The sequence below is a fragment of the Nematostella vectensis genome, chromosome 11 (assembly GCF_932526225.1).
Source record: "Nematostella vectensis chromosome 11, jaNemVect1.1, whole genome shotgun sequence".
Lineage (NCBI taxonomy): Eukaryota > Metazoa > Cnidaria > Anthozoa > Actiniaria > Edwardsiidae > Nematostella > Nematostella vectensis.
The window spans coordinates 11,718,768-11,733,512 of record NC_064044.1 but is presented as its reverse complement, the minus strand read 5'-3'; the positions used below and the strand labels follow the sequence as shown (position 1 = coordinate 11,733,512).

Sequence of the window (14,745 nt, the reverse complement as noted above, 5' to 3'; positions counted from 1 at the left end):
ATGTCCTCCGGTGTCGTGTTACTGGAAATTATTCAATCCTCTAGCTTTGACTCAAATTTGCATAGGAACAAAGAAAAATATCTCAAAAGCTGAACACAGTTTGGTATGTGTGTATGTAGTGATTGACATAAGCCATAAAATGTAAAGATCTGCAGGATAGTTTAGACACATTAGGGTTTTTAAGGGATGTGATTGGCTGAAAACAAACGTGTGATTAAAACCCGTTAAAAAATAAAGCATTTAATCAAACCTAGAAACAAAAAGGATTATTGTATTCCCCATTTATTAAGCTTTCTAATGACATATAACAGGAACATATTCAATTAAATCTGACACGCATTTCAATATTTTTCCTCAACACTTTGGGTTTTTTGGCGTCCTGCGGGCTGAAGGCACCCTATAACCTTAAAGCAGAAGCCATTGAGGCTGACTCTGTAGTTGTATTTAAGGCCAGGCTCAATGCATGTAAATAAGATCAAGACACTACTCCCCATTTTTTGCACTATAAGCAATTAACATAATTAAAGATTAAAGATTAACTATTGGGATGCTATACCTGGCAAGGGACCTTCCACTCTTATTAGAGGTACTTTGGGAAACACAATGGATCCTTCAGGCACTGCCCACAGTTCCACACTTCCTGGGTCTATCGTCTTGAGAAACGTGAAAAACTCTTCCTCCGTAGTAGGTGGAAGATTTTTCTTGAGATATTCTATATCTATAAAGAAAAGCAAAAATCAAACTAGTTAATATGAAGTTAACAAAATTGCAGCAAATAGGATAGAGACATTTAGATTTAATCATCTCACGGCACAGGCTTACCAACCTCACAGTCAGTCTCCAGTCAATCCCAGTAACTAGCAAGAATATTTTCACGATTGATCACCTCCTGCAATTGTCCTATAATTGTCTTATATCCTAGAATAAAGGTCACAATAAACTCTCATTGCTTTGTGATGTGTATTTAATCAGAATAACCGGTATTTCTAACATTTGAACAGTTGAGGGTTCCTTGTTACTATATGTAAAAAATAATTCAAGCTAGTTACTGGGCTTGACTGGAGACTGACTGTGAGGTTGGTAAGCCTGTGAAAAATATTATACAAAGTACAAGATTTGGCTATCAGATACATGTATGATATATAAAGGCTAAATTAAAATCCTTTCAATATCTATAAAAGTGTTAACAGCATTAAAAACTTCAGCATTTTGGTCAAATGTAGTCAGTGTCCAATAGAGAATAATATTTGTCTTTGTATTTTATTAGACCCAGTAAAAAGGCAATTCATTGTTTGGACCCTATCCTTCTTTACATTTTGTATCCACCTCCATTGCATAGGGTATTGCAAAATTTGCAGGGGCCATAAAAGTTGGGAGGGGGGTGGTGGTTGGAGGGATGGATGTTCCAAGCAGGGGGGGAACCTTAGTTTTAACAAAGAGACTGAAGATAACATGCAGTTATCAAGCAAACGATTTATATACATTTTATGTTAAACTCATATCGTTATGAGTGTATTTCTGCTTTCATCTGTTTATTCTCTTCAATGATCAAAGTACAACATGGAATATTTTAAACACAAAGCCCATGAGGCTAACAACTACCCATAATGCAACAATGCAGGTTACGTCATATGAACACTGCTCCACTCATCCACTCAGGGGGGTAGGGGGCATCCCCGATACAACCCTGTATAATGTTGCTGTAGCAAACATCTTATTAATGCAGGCTTTGATCATAGATTAATAAGCAGGAGGTGGTAATTCAAAAAGTCCAAAAAAATTTACATCACATCCGTTTGTATTATTCATAAGCATTGATATATCATACCTGTCAACCTCCGAAAATCTCAAGGCTCGAGAATTTTTAGGGGGGAGGGGTGGGGTATATTCATATTTTGGGGGGAAGGGGTGGGTTTAACCTAAGCTTTCACGAACAAATCCACTTATGGATCGTACGAGGGTGTTATATAAATTGCGCTACGCAAGTGAATTATTGTTTCAAATATTTTAATAGAGAATAGTCAAAATGACGATTTTCTATAGAATAATTTTTCGGATGCGATAAAAATCACTAAAAAGCGGGAGATTTGGTGCTCAACGCAGGAGAGCGGGAGAAGGGGTCCAAAATCTTGAGACTCCCGCCTAATGCGGGAGAGTTGACAGGTATGATATATTGTAGAACTGAATATTATATCTTTTGGGCGTAACTCATAAGTTATGCATACTTAACTTAATTAGAAAACACGTAAAAAAACTTAATGGATCTTTACAAAACTGCGATGAATACGTACTTGAGCAAGCAGTTTCTCACAAATTGTTATTAAGTACATCACATTATCAAATAAAGCTTCTACTTAAAGTAAAACCCATTTGTGTGGACCGGCAAACAACTTCGTTTCGTTTCAGTAAACATGTTGGCACAAACATCATATTCAGAGTAATATTAAAAATGCTGCCCTACCTTCGTCTGATATTTTCCAGTTATTCAAGAAATCCAAGCACGCTGATAGTCCTGCAAAAATGGTGAATTCTCCACCGAAGGGATTCTTTCTAAAATAAAGATCGAACACTGCAATTTCGTCTTTCTTGCCATTTTTCCAGTACGAATACGCCATGGTTATCTGGTAGAAGTCCGTAAGAAGAGGCTGAATCACTGGATTATGCCAGCTCATGATGAAAAGTAATGGAAAAAAACAATATTTTCTGCAAGAGTTGTCAGACTTTCTGCAGAGTTTCAGATGGAATACAACACATTCATTATGCTACTTTCACAAAATACAAAACAAATCGCATTCAATAAATATCCGCTTACTTCTCGGAAGAAGCTCGCATGCTCGAATAATGTCCCGGTAGTTATTCGGCGTTGATAGGTTAGTCGATTTATTGTCGGCGACTGTTAGGGGAATTAAGCGCCATTTTGTTTGGATTCGAAATGATCCGGTCATCTTCGCTGAGAAGAGTTTGGAGGACAAGGGAACTTTCGGTGAGTCAAGAAGTATTACTCAGCTTTCATGTAAGCTATCTATCCAGAATGCAACAAGGTGATAAGCTTAAAAAGTGCCCAATGATCAAATTACATCCCAGTTAATGAAAATGGCCATTGCGCGGATTTAGATTTTTTTAAAAATAACTTTACAAGTCTTGTAACTTAATTGCCTTTATGAATTTATTTTTATTCTTCTCCGTAGTTTCTTCAAACAAAGTGCATTATCAATTTTTTTTGCTCAAAAGGGGGGGTGGATATCCACCCAACCCACCTCCCCTGTATTTGCCCCTGAGGGGGGGGGGGGAGGTGTGTTTAGCATCTTCTCTTGCATTGATAAATTGTAATATCTGTTTTAGTTATACTTTTACAGTCAGTCAAGGCAGCTTGCTTCAGCGGCTCCAGGTGCAAATCAAGTGAAGATAGTGGAAGTTGGACCACGTGATGGACTGCAGAATGAAAAGGTTTCCTCCACCACAGTGAAAGTCATTTCTTTACCCCAGTGTAAAAACTGGGGTTCTATCAAAGAAAGAAGCTTTTGAACTTGTGCACACATAGCTGTCAACCCAACTTGGACAGAAATCTTTTGAAATTGGTTGAAATACAGTGAATATGTGAAAAAACCCAAGAGACCCAATTGGGTTTGAATACAGAGAATGTATGAACATTCTCACAAAAGTTAGGGAAAGGCTTGTGAAGAGGTCCAAAATCTTGTGACAACTGCCTATTGTGGGTGAGTTGACAGCTATGCACACAGATGTTTACTCCATAGTAGAGCAAATCCATGGGTTATGAACACACACCGTCAAAGTCCCAATGTCCCAAATAATGCAAATGCATACCTGTCAACCCCCAAAAAATCTCAAGGCCTGGGAATTTTTTTTGTGGGGGGGGGGAGGGTTGGGGTATATACTCATCATAGGCAGCCTTCAGACTCTCTGTTCCTGTATAGTATATTTTTTTATGTTTACTCCTGCTTCTGGAATTATAACCTAACTTTCGCTGTGTATTATTTTTGATATATTTTCAGACAATTATCCTTACTGAAACCAAGATAAAGCTCATTAATAAGCTGTCAGAGACTGGGCTACCTGTGATTGAGGCTACAAGCTTTGTTTCTCCTAAATGGGTTCCACAGGCAGGTTTGCTATACACCTGTATTTAGTTTAAGATTTCCCACATCTGTTCCCTTCACCCTTTTTCCCCCGGGGAGGAGTGCAGTGGTGGTAAGGAGGGTTGAAGGAGATCTTCAACAAAATCAATTTTAACCCTAAAGGATAGAATTTCGGGTGTCTAACCCTAAGAGATTGGAAACACATGTTTTCATTTTTCAAAAAATTCATTGGAGGATAAAGGCACTGCCCTAGAGCACATCCATATTGTGACAACTTTTGAGTCTGGTTGTCATTGCATATTGCGAAACCCTCTAAAGAATAGCAGAATCTGTAGAATCTTTGAGTACCCCTAAGGGATAACAGTTAGTAGATTTTTTTAATTTAAATGATAGACAATGACCCCTATCTACGTTGAATCCCCTGGGCCCTTTTGCCTCAATGAAAAAGAAAAAAGTGTCAATAATTAGAAGGTTGAGGCCCTTGCGCCATAGTGTTAGCAAGACAATGAGTCAGTTTAACTCATCACATAACATTAGATGACATTTTGTCCTGTCCTTAAGGTATATTACAGTGCTGTCATTGCACAGTTATTGCATTGCATTTGTCTTTAAGGCATTTTGCTTGTCAGACTTAAATTATGGCCTTTCAAAGTTATTTGGGGTGGGGGATGGGGTTAATTAGGAGTTTACATACCCTCTGTTCCACTCTCTATGCTTTGACTTTGTATTTTGGTGGAGTGGACTAACACTTCTGTTTGATTTTACTAGATGGCTGACCATGTGGAAATCATGAAAGGAATTGATAGAAAACCTGGTGTATCTTATCCTGTCTTAACACCTAACCTGAAGGGTTTTGAGTCCGCTGTAAGTATTGTGCACCAACATTCCATGAAATTACACTTCACTGCATTTAATAAACACCGTGCTCTCGACCAAAATAAAAAGAGGACAGTTGTATGGTACCCTTTGTTAATTCAATAACTCCCAAGTCCTTATGAAGGTATAGGAAGAAAACCAAAGCCATACTTTGTCATCAACCTTGAAGCAAATAACAGTTTGAACAAATATTAAGAAATCAAGTTTTATTTCCGCAGTTACAAAATGGGCATATGTTAATAAAACATAAATGATTTAAAAGTGCATAGAGTTTACAATGTTTATATTTCATTTTCTTCCATTTTTTTATTTTATTTCATGTTTATTTAATATTTAATATTTTATATTATTTAATATTTTATATATTCTATATATACTTAGTACCTATCCATGTATATATGTATATATTTTTATTTACTTATCTCCTTATTTATTTATTTATATGTAAATACTTTTATTTAAGGTTGGTGTGATATCGCAAGATTTTTACCGACTTAATAAATGTAGATGTAGATTTTAATTTTATAATTTTATTTCTATATATTATTGAATTGTATTATTGAATTTTATTTACATTATTTAATATTTTATATATTCTATATATACTTATTTTGCTCCATTTAATAATTTAATTTAATTTTTTTTATTTCATTACATGTCTTCTCCTTTTATTTACAGTAATTTCATTTTTTTTTTTTTTATTAATTTCGTTTTATTTTAGCTTGCTGCTGGGGCAAAGGAGGTGGCCATATTTGGTGCTGCGTCTGAGTCATTCAGTAGGTATGGTGTTGGCGTTGTCAGAATGCGAGTCTAACACTTTAAGTATGTCACCATTTTTTGTTATTGTTGTTGTTATTAGGAAGAACATCAACTGTTCAATAAAGGAGAGTCTTGCCAGGTTTGAGGCAGTTTGTCAGGCTGCAAAAGATAATGATGTCAAAGTCAGAGGGTGAGTGGAAAGCTAAATGGGACTCGCATATAAGGGATACTGTTTGCATAGTTACAAAGCCCTTTCTTCTTGTAGTTCTATCTAAAGAGCACTTGCACTGAACATGTACAATACTTAAAAATATAACAGACTGTGTAACATAACAAACCTAAAATATTTTTTTAACTTAATAGGGTAAAAATAGAAACTAAATAAACTTACCACGATATGGATTGTATGCAAGAATCTTGCTGGCTCCTATTCAATTTGGGGATTTGAGTAAATTACAGCCTGTCACCTTGAAGAAGTGACAGGGCTTCCATTTACTTTCAGAGTAGGAGGTGGAGATTGATAAGTAGGGGGTGAAAGTTATTTTATCTTTCTAGTTAAAATAAAACTTAAGTCGAAAGTAGCCGGCGCTCTGTGGGATATAGCCAGCGCTTCTGCCGGCCGCCGCGGCCTAATGAGGTTCGTGGATCGGCAGATTTGGCCCTGATATGCATGCAGATTACGTATTTTGATGATTATTTCAGCGGATTGGCGGATTTTGGAAATACGGCGGATCACGGATATGTTGACAATTTGGGAGCGGATTTCGGATTTCTGACTGCTTTGACGGTCGAATTTCAGATTTTAAATAAATTTCAATCTATGCTATTGTTTATCAATCAAACCATGCGGATCTAAAAATATCTGCGGATCCACGGATTTGCCCCGAAAATGTAACGGATCGGCGGATTTACATACCCCTGAGTGCTGTTTTCTATCCATGCTTGTCAATACAAGACATTCAAAGCATTATATTGTATTTATCTGGAACCTCTAACTGGGAATGTATTATGTTTAGTTTTAATCTTACCTTTTAATGACTGGAGTTTTGAAGTGAGTTATCCCAAAACGGTGGAGCCTAGTAGACTCCCTTGAGTACACCTTGGAAATAGAACAATTCTCACTTATTTCTAACCTTTCTCTTGGGGGTTAGCGACCGAGCATTTGATAACATGATATGGTAAAATGTTTTTGTTTTCAGCTATGTTTCATGTGTGGTTGGATGCCCTTATGAAGGCGAAATCAACCCAAAAGCTGTTGCAGAGGTATTTTTCCCATAACTTATACCTTTTGCTGAATGACATGATTACTGTAAAACTGTTTACCTTAAATGAGAATTTAGATTCTTTGATTCAAGAAAAAATTTAACAAAACATTGACAGACAGTAATTGTGAAGATGTTTTGAGCGTTAGCTCCTTGTGGCTTGCCCTTGGCTGTGACAAAGGACTTGCACTCATCAAAGCATCTATAGCCTGCGTGCAGCTGGAAATAGTTCCATCGCAGGCTAAACATCTAGAACTGAGCTACGTTCACAGATGCCTGCAACCTACCATTTTAAACCTTGTGCTGATTTATAGCTTGTCTACACCACACCCTATGTAGACCACCTAGTTCGTTTACAGCTTGTCTGTAGTTATTCTTAGTTATACCAAATGCAAAATATAGCCTGAAACAATAAATTTCTCTGCCATGTATTAGGTAACAAAGGTATAACAATGGAAGGTAACAATGCTGTGCACAGGTTTGTTATAATAGAATTAGACAAGTATGATAGGTTTTCCTCATATCTCAACAAAAAATGTGTTTTATGGAGGTATAGTTTTTCGTCTTTTGGTCATGTGGGCTGCTCTTAATTCATTTTTTTTTACTACAGGTGGCATACATCATGCACGAGATGGGCTGTTATGAAATTTCGCTTGGTGATACCATTGGGGTGGGAACCCCAGGTAGGTGCACAGCCTTTGGAACCTAAGGTGGTCCAGGAGCCCCCCGGGGGGGAGGGGCCAGAAAAGTAGACTGGGGTGATTGTCGCATCTTTTAATTTGACCAATTGCTATTCCAAAGGGGGTGTTTAACGTTTTTTTCAATTCTGCCATCTCTTAGGGTTAAATATTCCTTTGACCACACCCAATTTGCTATCTCTTAGGGGTTAAGAATTTCTGTTGACCACACCCAAAGTGCCCTCTTTAGGGTTTTAATAGATTTTGCTGAAAATCACCCCCATATGTTTATGAGTTCCCCCGGTGAGGACCTTGCCCCCCTCCCTCATCTCAAGGGGAGGGGTGGCCCCTCCCCTTACTTCCCGCCCACTTCGTCAGTAAAGTCATGCTTCACCTTTTTTTCAGGGTCTATAAGACTGATGCTCGAAGAAGTTGTAAGCAGGCTACCAACTAGTGCATTAGCCATTCATTGTCATGACACCTATGGACAAGCATTGGCCAACATTCTAGTCTCCCTACAGGTGAAATAATACATATAATGTTAAAGCTTAGCCCTTAAGTATTTGAAAGAATTTTAAAAAATGGGCTAAAATTGAGGGCATAGCAGTGTATTAAAAATGGTTAAATTTCATCAATGTATTTAAAACAATTACATGTCTTTGACCTCAGAAGTTCTATAATGCCCCCCTTCTCTATTGCACTCCATAACATCACCTATCAAGTGTTTTCAGTAGCTCCAACATTCTTACTTGTTTAATTGTAAAAAGGACATTTGCAAGTTGGAGGGGCTCTCTGTGACCAGTGATTATACCCAAATTTGCTCTGTTATTCATGAAATCAGAAACATTATGGCCATGAATAATGAAAATACCAATTTCTTGTGATAGTTGTTTTCATTTTCTTTTAACTCTGTGATCTGTGAAATTGCAAAAAATATTGTTCTGTGATTGTTACCCCGTTCACATGTAATGTTAATATCACTTCATAGGTGGTCTTTAAAAAGGTGATGCATACATCGAATGACCTCTTTATGGTCCCCCTCCTTACATTGTCTCTGTTTAGGTTGGCATTCGTACAATTGATGCTAGCGTCAGTGGACTGGGAGGGTGTCCATATGCTGCGGGTGCCTCAGGGAATGTCTCCACAGAGGATGTAGTCTATATGCTTAATGGGCTTGGCCTTCGCACTGTGAGTATTTCACCAAGGAGGAGTTATGATAAGGGGAAGGGTGTGGCAGGGGGGGAGTGCATGGCACACTATTCCAGAATTTGAGGGGTAGGGGGAGAAAGGGATATGGAAATTATTTGTAGTGTAGTACATTGTTTACTACATAGTTTGCCAGACAGACAAACAGACACAGTCAGGCAGACACAGACAGACAGACAGAGATGGACCGGCTAAAAAGGGATGGACAGACAGACAGACCAATAGAAGAAATGGAAGGAGATAAGCATTGAAATTTCGTATCTAATGACCACTATTATTTTTCAGGGTGTTGATTTGCACAAGTTGATAAAAGTTGGTGAATTCATCTGCTCTGACCTGGGAAGGCCCTCAGGCTCTAAGGTGACCCAGGCTGTCATTAGTGCCCAGACCCCAAGCAGATAGCATAGATTATTAGTGCCCAGACCCCTGGCAGGTAGCATAGATTATTAGTGCCCAGATCCCAAGCAGATAACATAGATCAATAGTGCCCAGATCCCAAGCAGATAGCATCGATGTGTATTGCGTGACAGGATGTGACAAGATAATAATAGGTATCAGTATAAATCCACGCACATACTATTACGAATCTCGCAATTTGATTGGCTCCCGTACTCACCATTTATTGAGCCATAGGTAGTGAATAGCGAAAAAGCTGGCGTTTTCGCGCCATAAGCGGTTATCTATTACTGATAATTCATTTCTCGGTAATAGATTGTTTTTCGAAGGTAGTATGTGAGTGGATTTATACTAAAACAATTAGACTACTCGTTCTCGTTTTCTATGAGTCAAATACGGGGCTACGCGCCTCGTTGAGTATCTATTGACTCATAGAATACTCGAACTGGTAGTCTAATAGTTAAATAGTCAAAAAACACCAGTTGCATATCACCGATGTTGATTTCTGATTGGTTGACCTACTACTAGGCTGAAAGTTACAGACTATCCGTAGTGAAAAGTGGCGGATTTGAAAGCCAATAACAGGGGCATAGCCAGGGGGGTGGCCTAGGGGGCCTGCCCCCCCTTCTAGCAGCCAAAGGTACAGTAAATGGATAAGACATGAGAACATGCCTTGAAAGTCCCTTTTGGGCCCCCTCCTGTTAAAAATCCTGGCTACGCCGCTGAATGATGTCAAATGGATAGACTTGACAGCGTTTACGGCCGTACCCAGGTGTACCTAATAGCTACACTGGACTACACGTAGTACGTACCCCCATCGTGGTTGGGGGGGGGGGGAGCGGCGGAGGGTCGAACGACCGCAATGCCGGACATTGGCTGGAAATAGAGCCTACACACTAAAGGTGATTTGACTAAAACAGCTATCCATCTCTTTCTTCGGCCTCATGAGCTATTGACTCAAATTCCATTCGAGAAATGATTGTGAAATAGCTATGGAAATCTTTCTATACAAGCAACAAGGAAGTATTTGAATTTATTTATTGAAAAAACTGCAGCTTGTCGCTTGTATTGGACGAGAGCTCTTTCCCAGGCGAGGTGCTTATTCGGGAAGGGGGAAAGGCGTATTTCAAAACCCGTTTTATCTCTAAAAAATGCATTTTTTTTTTCAAAACCATAACAAAACAATCTTTCATTAATAAAATGTTATGGCTGGTAGTACTGTCAGTTATCCTAACTTTTCTTCTAACGTACAGTCCCTCTTATTATCCAAGTCGATTCGGAGTTCTTTAAGGCTGGTCCTCACTAGGACGCAAGCGTAAGCGCAAAAGGAAGCCCAACACAAGTGAGAATCGGTCCAAACATAAGCGCAACAAAATAAAATAGTTGCGTTATCTTGCTCTTGTGCAGGCGTTCCAGTAAGAATCGGAAAATTACGTGCGCTGCGCTTGCGCTTACGTCCAAGTGAGAAACAACCTTTAGACCAGACGCTTATTAGAATGAGGTGCTCATTCAAGCAGTTACAGTAGCAAAGCGAGAATTTGACGCTCATCAAAAACGCACGGGGGGGGGGACTCCAGAAAAATACACGTCCCATTCTTTTAGGGTATAAAATTTCGACCAACTGCCATCCTTTAGGGGGTGATTTTTCCGATTCTGCCATCTAAAAGGGTATACAATTCGGCCAACTGCTTTCCCTGAGCGGGTTTGCTTGTGTATTTTTCACGCTAACGGTCGCACGAAACGTATTACAATAAACCATACGTCAACTTCTCACAGTGCCTTCCCTAATAAGGTTAAAATTGATTCTGCCGAGGATCATCCCCTTCTGTTTTTGTCAATCAGTTGTCGACATTTTCTTTCTAGTTTATTATACATATGTAATATATTTATATATAATTTATATATAATCTTCAAAAGTACATACTAACTTGGATTTTCCGGCCGCCGACAATCACCAGTAATTCTAACTGACTACCGAAAACCTACGGAAATTTTAACTATAGGGACTATAGGAGGCCTAGCGAGGGCTGTACATAGAGCCTAAAGGCATGCAAAATTATAAGATTTAAAAGGGTTTCTTTTGATAGCCTTTAATCTATCCAAAGTTTTCACGTAAGTCTTGAGACCCCGGGGGATTGGGGTAGGGGGGGGGGGGGGGGGGGGGTTCTTCAGGATATTAAAAGTGACTAGGGATGCTCGTCGGGAAATTAAAAAAAAAAATACCCCAAAAACACCTCGGAAGCCCTTAAAAGCCTATGTTTCCTAGGATACCCCATTAAAATACCTAATCCCGATTTCGCCCCGCAAAAAGTCCGTTCCTCCTATCTCGAAATGATGACCCCCTGCGTTTATGACATGTCTAGTATGGAAACCAGTCGTGTTTTCTAATTATCCCGCGTTAAAGCAATAGTCGTCGAGCCTGAACGATCTGATGCACTCTCAGGATTATCTTCGTACTTTAATTTCACGAAAGACAACTCATGATAATATGGTATTTTTTTCTAGATTTGCCCGGAGTAGTGGGGGTTCGCCGATCCTGGCGCAAACATTTCACCACCCCACACCTCCTCCTTTGAAAACCTGTCAATCATATTAAACCACGCCCACTTGTCAATCATTAGAAAATTGTCATGACCCACCCCTCCCCCCCTTGTCATTATCATAAGGCATTTCTCTATGATAACGAATATATAAAAATTGAAAAACGGCTTAAAGAAATAGATATAATAATAAAAATGGACAAACAAACAGTGAAACAGTTGAAAGCCCTCGCCAAAGAGCGAGGGATCAAAGGCTACTACAAATTACGTAAAGCCGAGCTCATCGAAGTGCTGGATAATACACCACCACCACCACCACCACCACCGCCACGTAATATTGTCTCTAACACATCATCGAGTATTCTCGATGAGCCGATACCTGAGATTAATGTTCCAATTCTGGAACCCTCCCATGCTCCTCGAAATTCCCATGTCCAACCACTCAAACATTTAGCAAACAAAGCGGCTAACTCAGTAAAGAAAGAGTTAAACAAGTTTGCAGATTGGATTTTATCTTTTGTCCCTGAGCCCAAGTCGACAGTCTAAAGGAAAAGGTAAACCGTATATTTATGAGAGGTGAACGATTAGCCCTCAAAGAAAAACAAACAGCCTTGAAAGGTTATCTGAAAACCTATCGTATAGATGGGCAGAAAGGGATTGGCTTCAAAACATTCCTCAGTAAAATCAAGCCAAAAGTTTTAGATCTCATCAACCAGCAAAAGAAACCTGTTGAGGTTAAGTTTATCTTTACCTGTAAATTCATCAAAAAGAACCCAGCTACTGGACAGATTGATGAAAATTCAGGATACTTCCATTCCAACGTTGAAATAATAACGGAATCAAGCGATTTAGATGACTTGCTCAATACAATGACAAATCATCTACTTGAATTGATTGATCAATTCCAAAATCAAGGCTCTGGGTGGCAATTCGACCAAGTCGAATACTTTGATATCAACATTGACCCTTTTGAACCACTTTCTGGAAGTTCCTATATTCCACTACAATCAAAATTAGCATCCAAGAAGGCAATCATCAATGTTAAGAACGAGAACGATCACAAGTGTTTCAAATGGGCAGTAACCTCCGCTGTGTTTCCTAAAGAGAAAGATGCTCAAAGACTAAATAAACAGATGAGAGAGAACTCTGAGAAGTTCGACTGGTCAGGAATAGAGTTCCCCGTTTCACTAAGACAGATTGATAAGTTCGAAAAGCAAAACCCCTACGCGATTAACGTCTACGGATATGAAGGTGATGTATACCCTCTAAAAATAAGTAAGAAACATAAAGCTCATGTGATCAACTTACTTCTCATATCAAACGATGAAACAGATCACTACTGCTGGATTAAAAATATGTCAAAACTGTTATCCTCTCAGGTCAATAATCACCAACACGCACGCATATTTTGCTACAGGTGTCTTAGCTCATTCCAGTCAAAGATCTCATTAGAAAAACACGTGAAACATTGCTCAAATCATGAAGCGGTTAAAATACAGATGCCTGAGATAGATAAGGATGGAAATCTACCCCACATTAAATTCAAAAACTTCAACAGAAAAATGAGAGTCCCCTTTACTATTTACGCTGATTTTGAAGGTTTCACAGAGAATATATCAACCTGCAGTCCAGATGAAGAGAAAAGTTTTACTAAGCAATACCAGAAGCACAAACCATCAGGCTACTGCTATCTCATCAAGTGCTTTGACGACCAAATATTTCCACCCAAGCTTGTACGCCACACAATCCAAAAACCTGATGAGGATATTGCACAGCTTTTCGTTGATTCCTTGGAGGAAGACATTAAGGAGATTTACAACAAATTCAAGTCTCCTAAAAAGGTGAAAATGACAAGGGAGGATACAATCACCTATAACAACACCGCCCACTGTCACATTTGTGAGGGTGGATTAGGAGAAGACAAAGTTTTAGACCACTGTCACCTTACAGGAAAGTATAGAGGAGCTACCCACAACGAATGCAACCTTCAATTTAGACTTCCAAAGTTCTTTCCAGTTATCTTTCACAATCTATCAGGATATGACAACCATCTTTTCATTAAGAACCTTGGTACAACAAAAGGTAATATAAACTGTATACCTAATAATGAGGAAAATATATTAGTTTTACAAAACAGATTGTTGTGGACACATTTACAAACAAAGAAGGTAAGCTGGTCGATGTGAAACGTGACATCAGATTTATTGACAGCTTTAAATTTATGGCAGCCGGTCTTGATAGCTTAGTAGATAATCTTACTAAATGTAGAAAGTGTGAGGCATGTAAACCAGCGGATTGTATAAAGAGATACACAAAAGATGGTAAGGTTATTCAGTTTAGGGGTATTGGTAGGTGTCGACAATGTAAAAAATGTCTGTTAGCTGAAAGTAAGTGCCTTTTCCCCACAGATAGGAACCTGAAGCTGTCGAAAATTTATTTTGGAGAAAAGATGGACTTAATGCTTAGGAAGGGTGTTTTTCCATACGATTGGTTCGGTGACTTTGACAAACTCAACGCAACCCAACTTCCACCAAAAGAAGCGTTCTACTCCAGACTCAACGACACTGACATATCAGAGAAAGATTATCAACACGCCCAAAAGGTATGGGAAGCCTTTGAGATGAAAACCATGAGGGATTACCATGATCTCTATCTTGAATCTGATGTGTTACTGTTAGCCGACGTCTTCGAAAACTTCAGAAATGTTTGTCTTGAGAACTATGGTCTAGACCCAACCTGGTATTACACAGCACCTGGTCTTGCATGGGACGCTGCTTTGAAAATTACCAAGGTGCATCTAGAGTTGCTAACAGACTATGACATGCTGCTCATGATTGAGAAAGGTTTACGAGGTGGTGTGTCTATGATATCTACAAGATATGGGAAAGCAAACAACCCATACATGAGCAAATATGACCCCAACCTATCCACA

General features: G+C 38.8%; 2 protein-coding genes across 2 annotated transcripts in view; one reads left to right on the top strand and one right to left on the bottom strand.

Annotated features, from left to right (window-relative positions):
• The window catches only part of LOC5518608 (nicotinate phosphoribosyltransferase), a 29,356-nt gene extending 26,581 nt beyond the window's left edge, over positions 1-2,775 (bottom strand). Inside the window, exons 1-2 of the mRNA XM_048734371.1 lie at positions 2,462-2,775; positions 557-718 (exon numbers count right to left, since the gene is read on the bottom strand). Of these exons, the coding sequence (XP_048590328.1) occupies positions 557-718; positions 2,462-2,672 (373 nt within the window). The 5' untranslated portion in view covers positions 2,673-2,775. The remainder of the gene's footprint in view (positions 1-556; positions 719-2,461) is intronic.
• Positions 2,776-2,850: 75 nt separating this feature from the next.
• On the top strand, positions 2,851-9,771 carry LOC5518609 (hydroxymethylglutaryl-CoA lyase, mitochondrial). The gene is made up of 11 exons (XM_032363203.2): positions 2,851-2,983; positions 3,343-3,447; positions 4,014-4,121; positions 4,866-4,961; positions 5,695-5,753; positions 5,833-5,922; positions 6,932-6,995; positions 7,605-7,677; positions 8,077-8,192; positions 8,734-8,859; positions 9,163-9,771. Exons 1-11 carry the CDS (start codon positions 2,933-2,935, stop codon positions 9,277-9,279), a joined length of 1,005 nt encoding a protein of 334 aa, XP_032219094.2. The 5' UTR covers positions 2,851-2,932; the 3' UTR covers positions 9,280-9,771.
• The last annotated feature ends 4,974 nt before the right edge of the window (positions 9,772-14,745 follow it).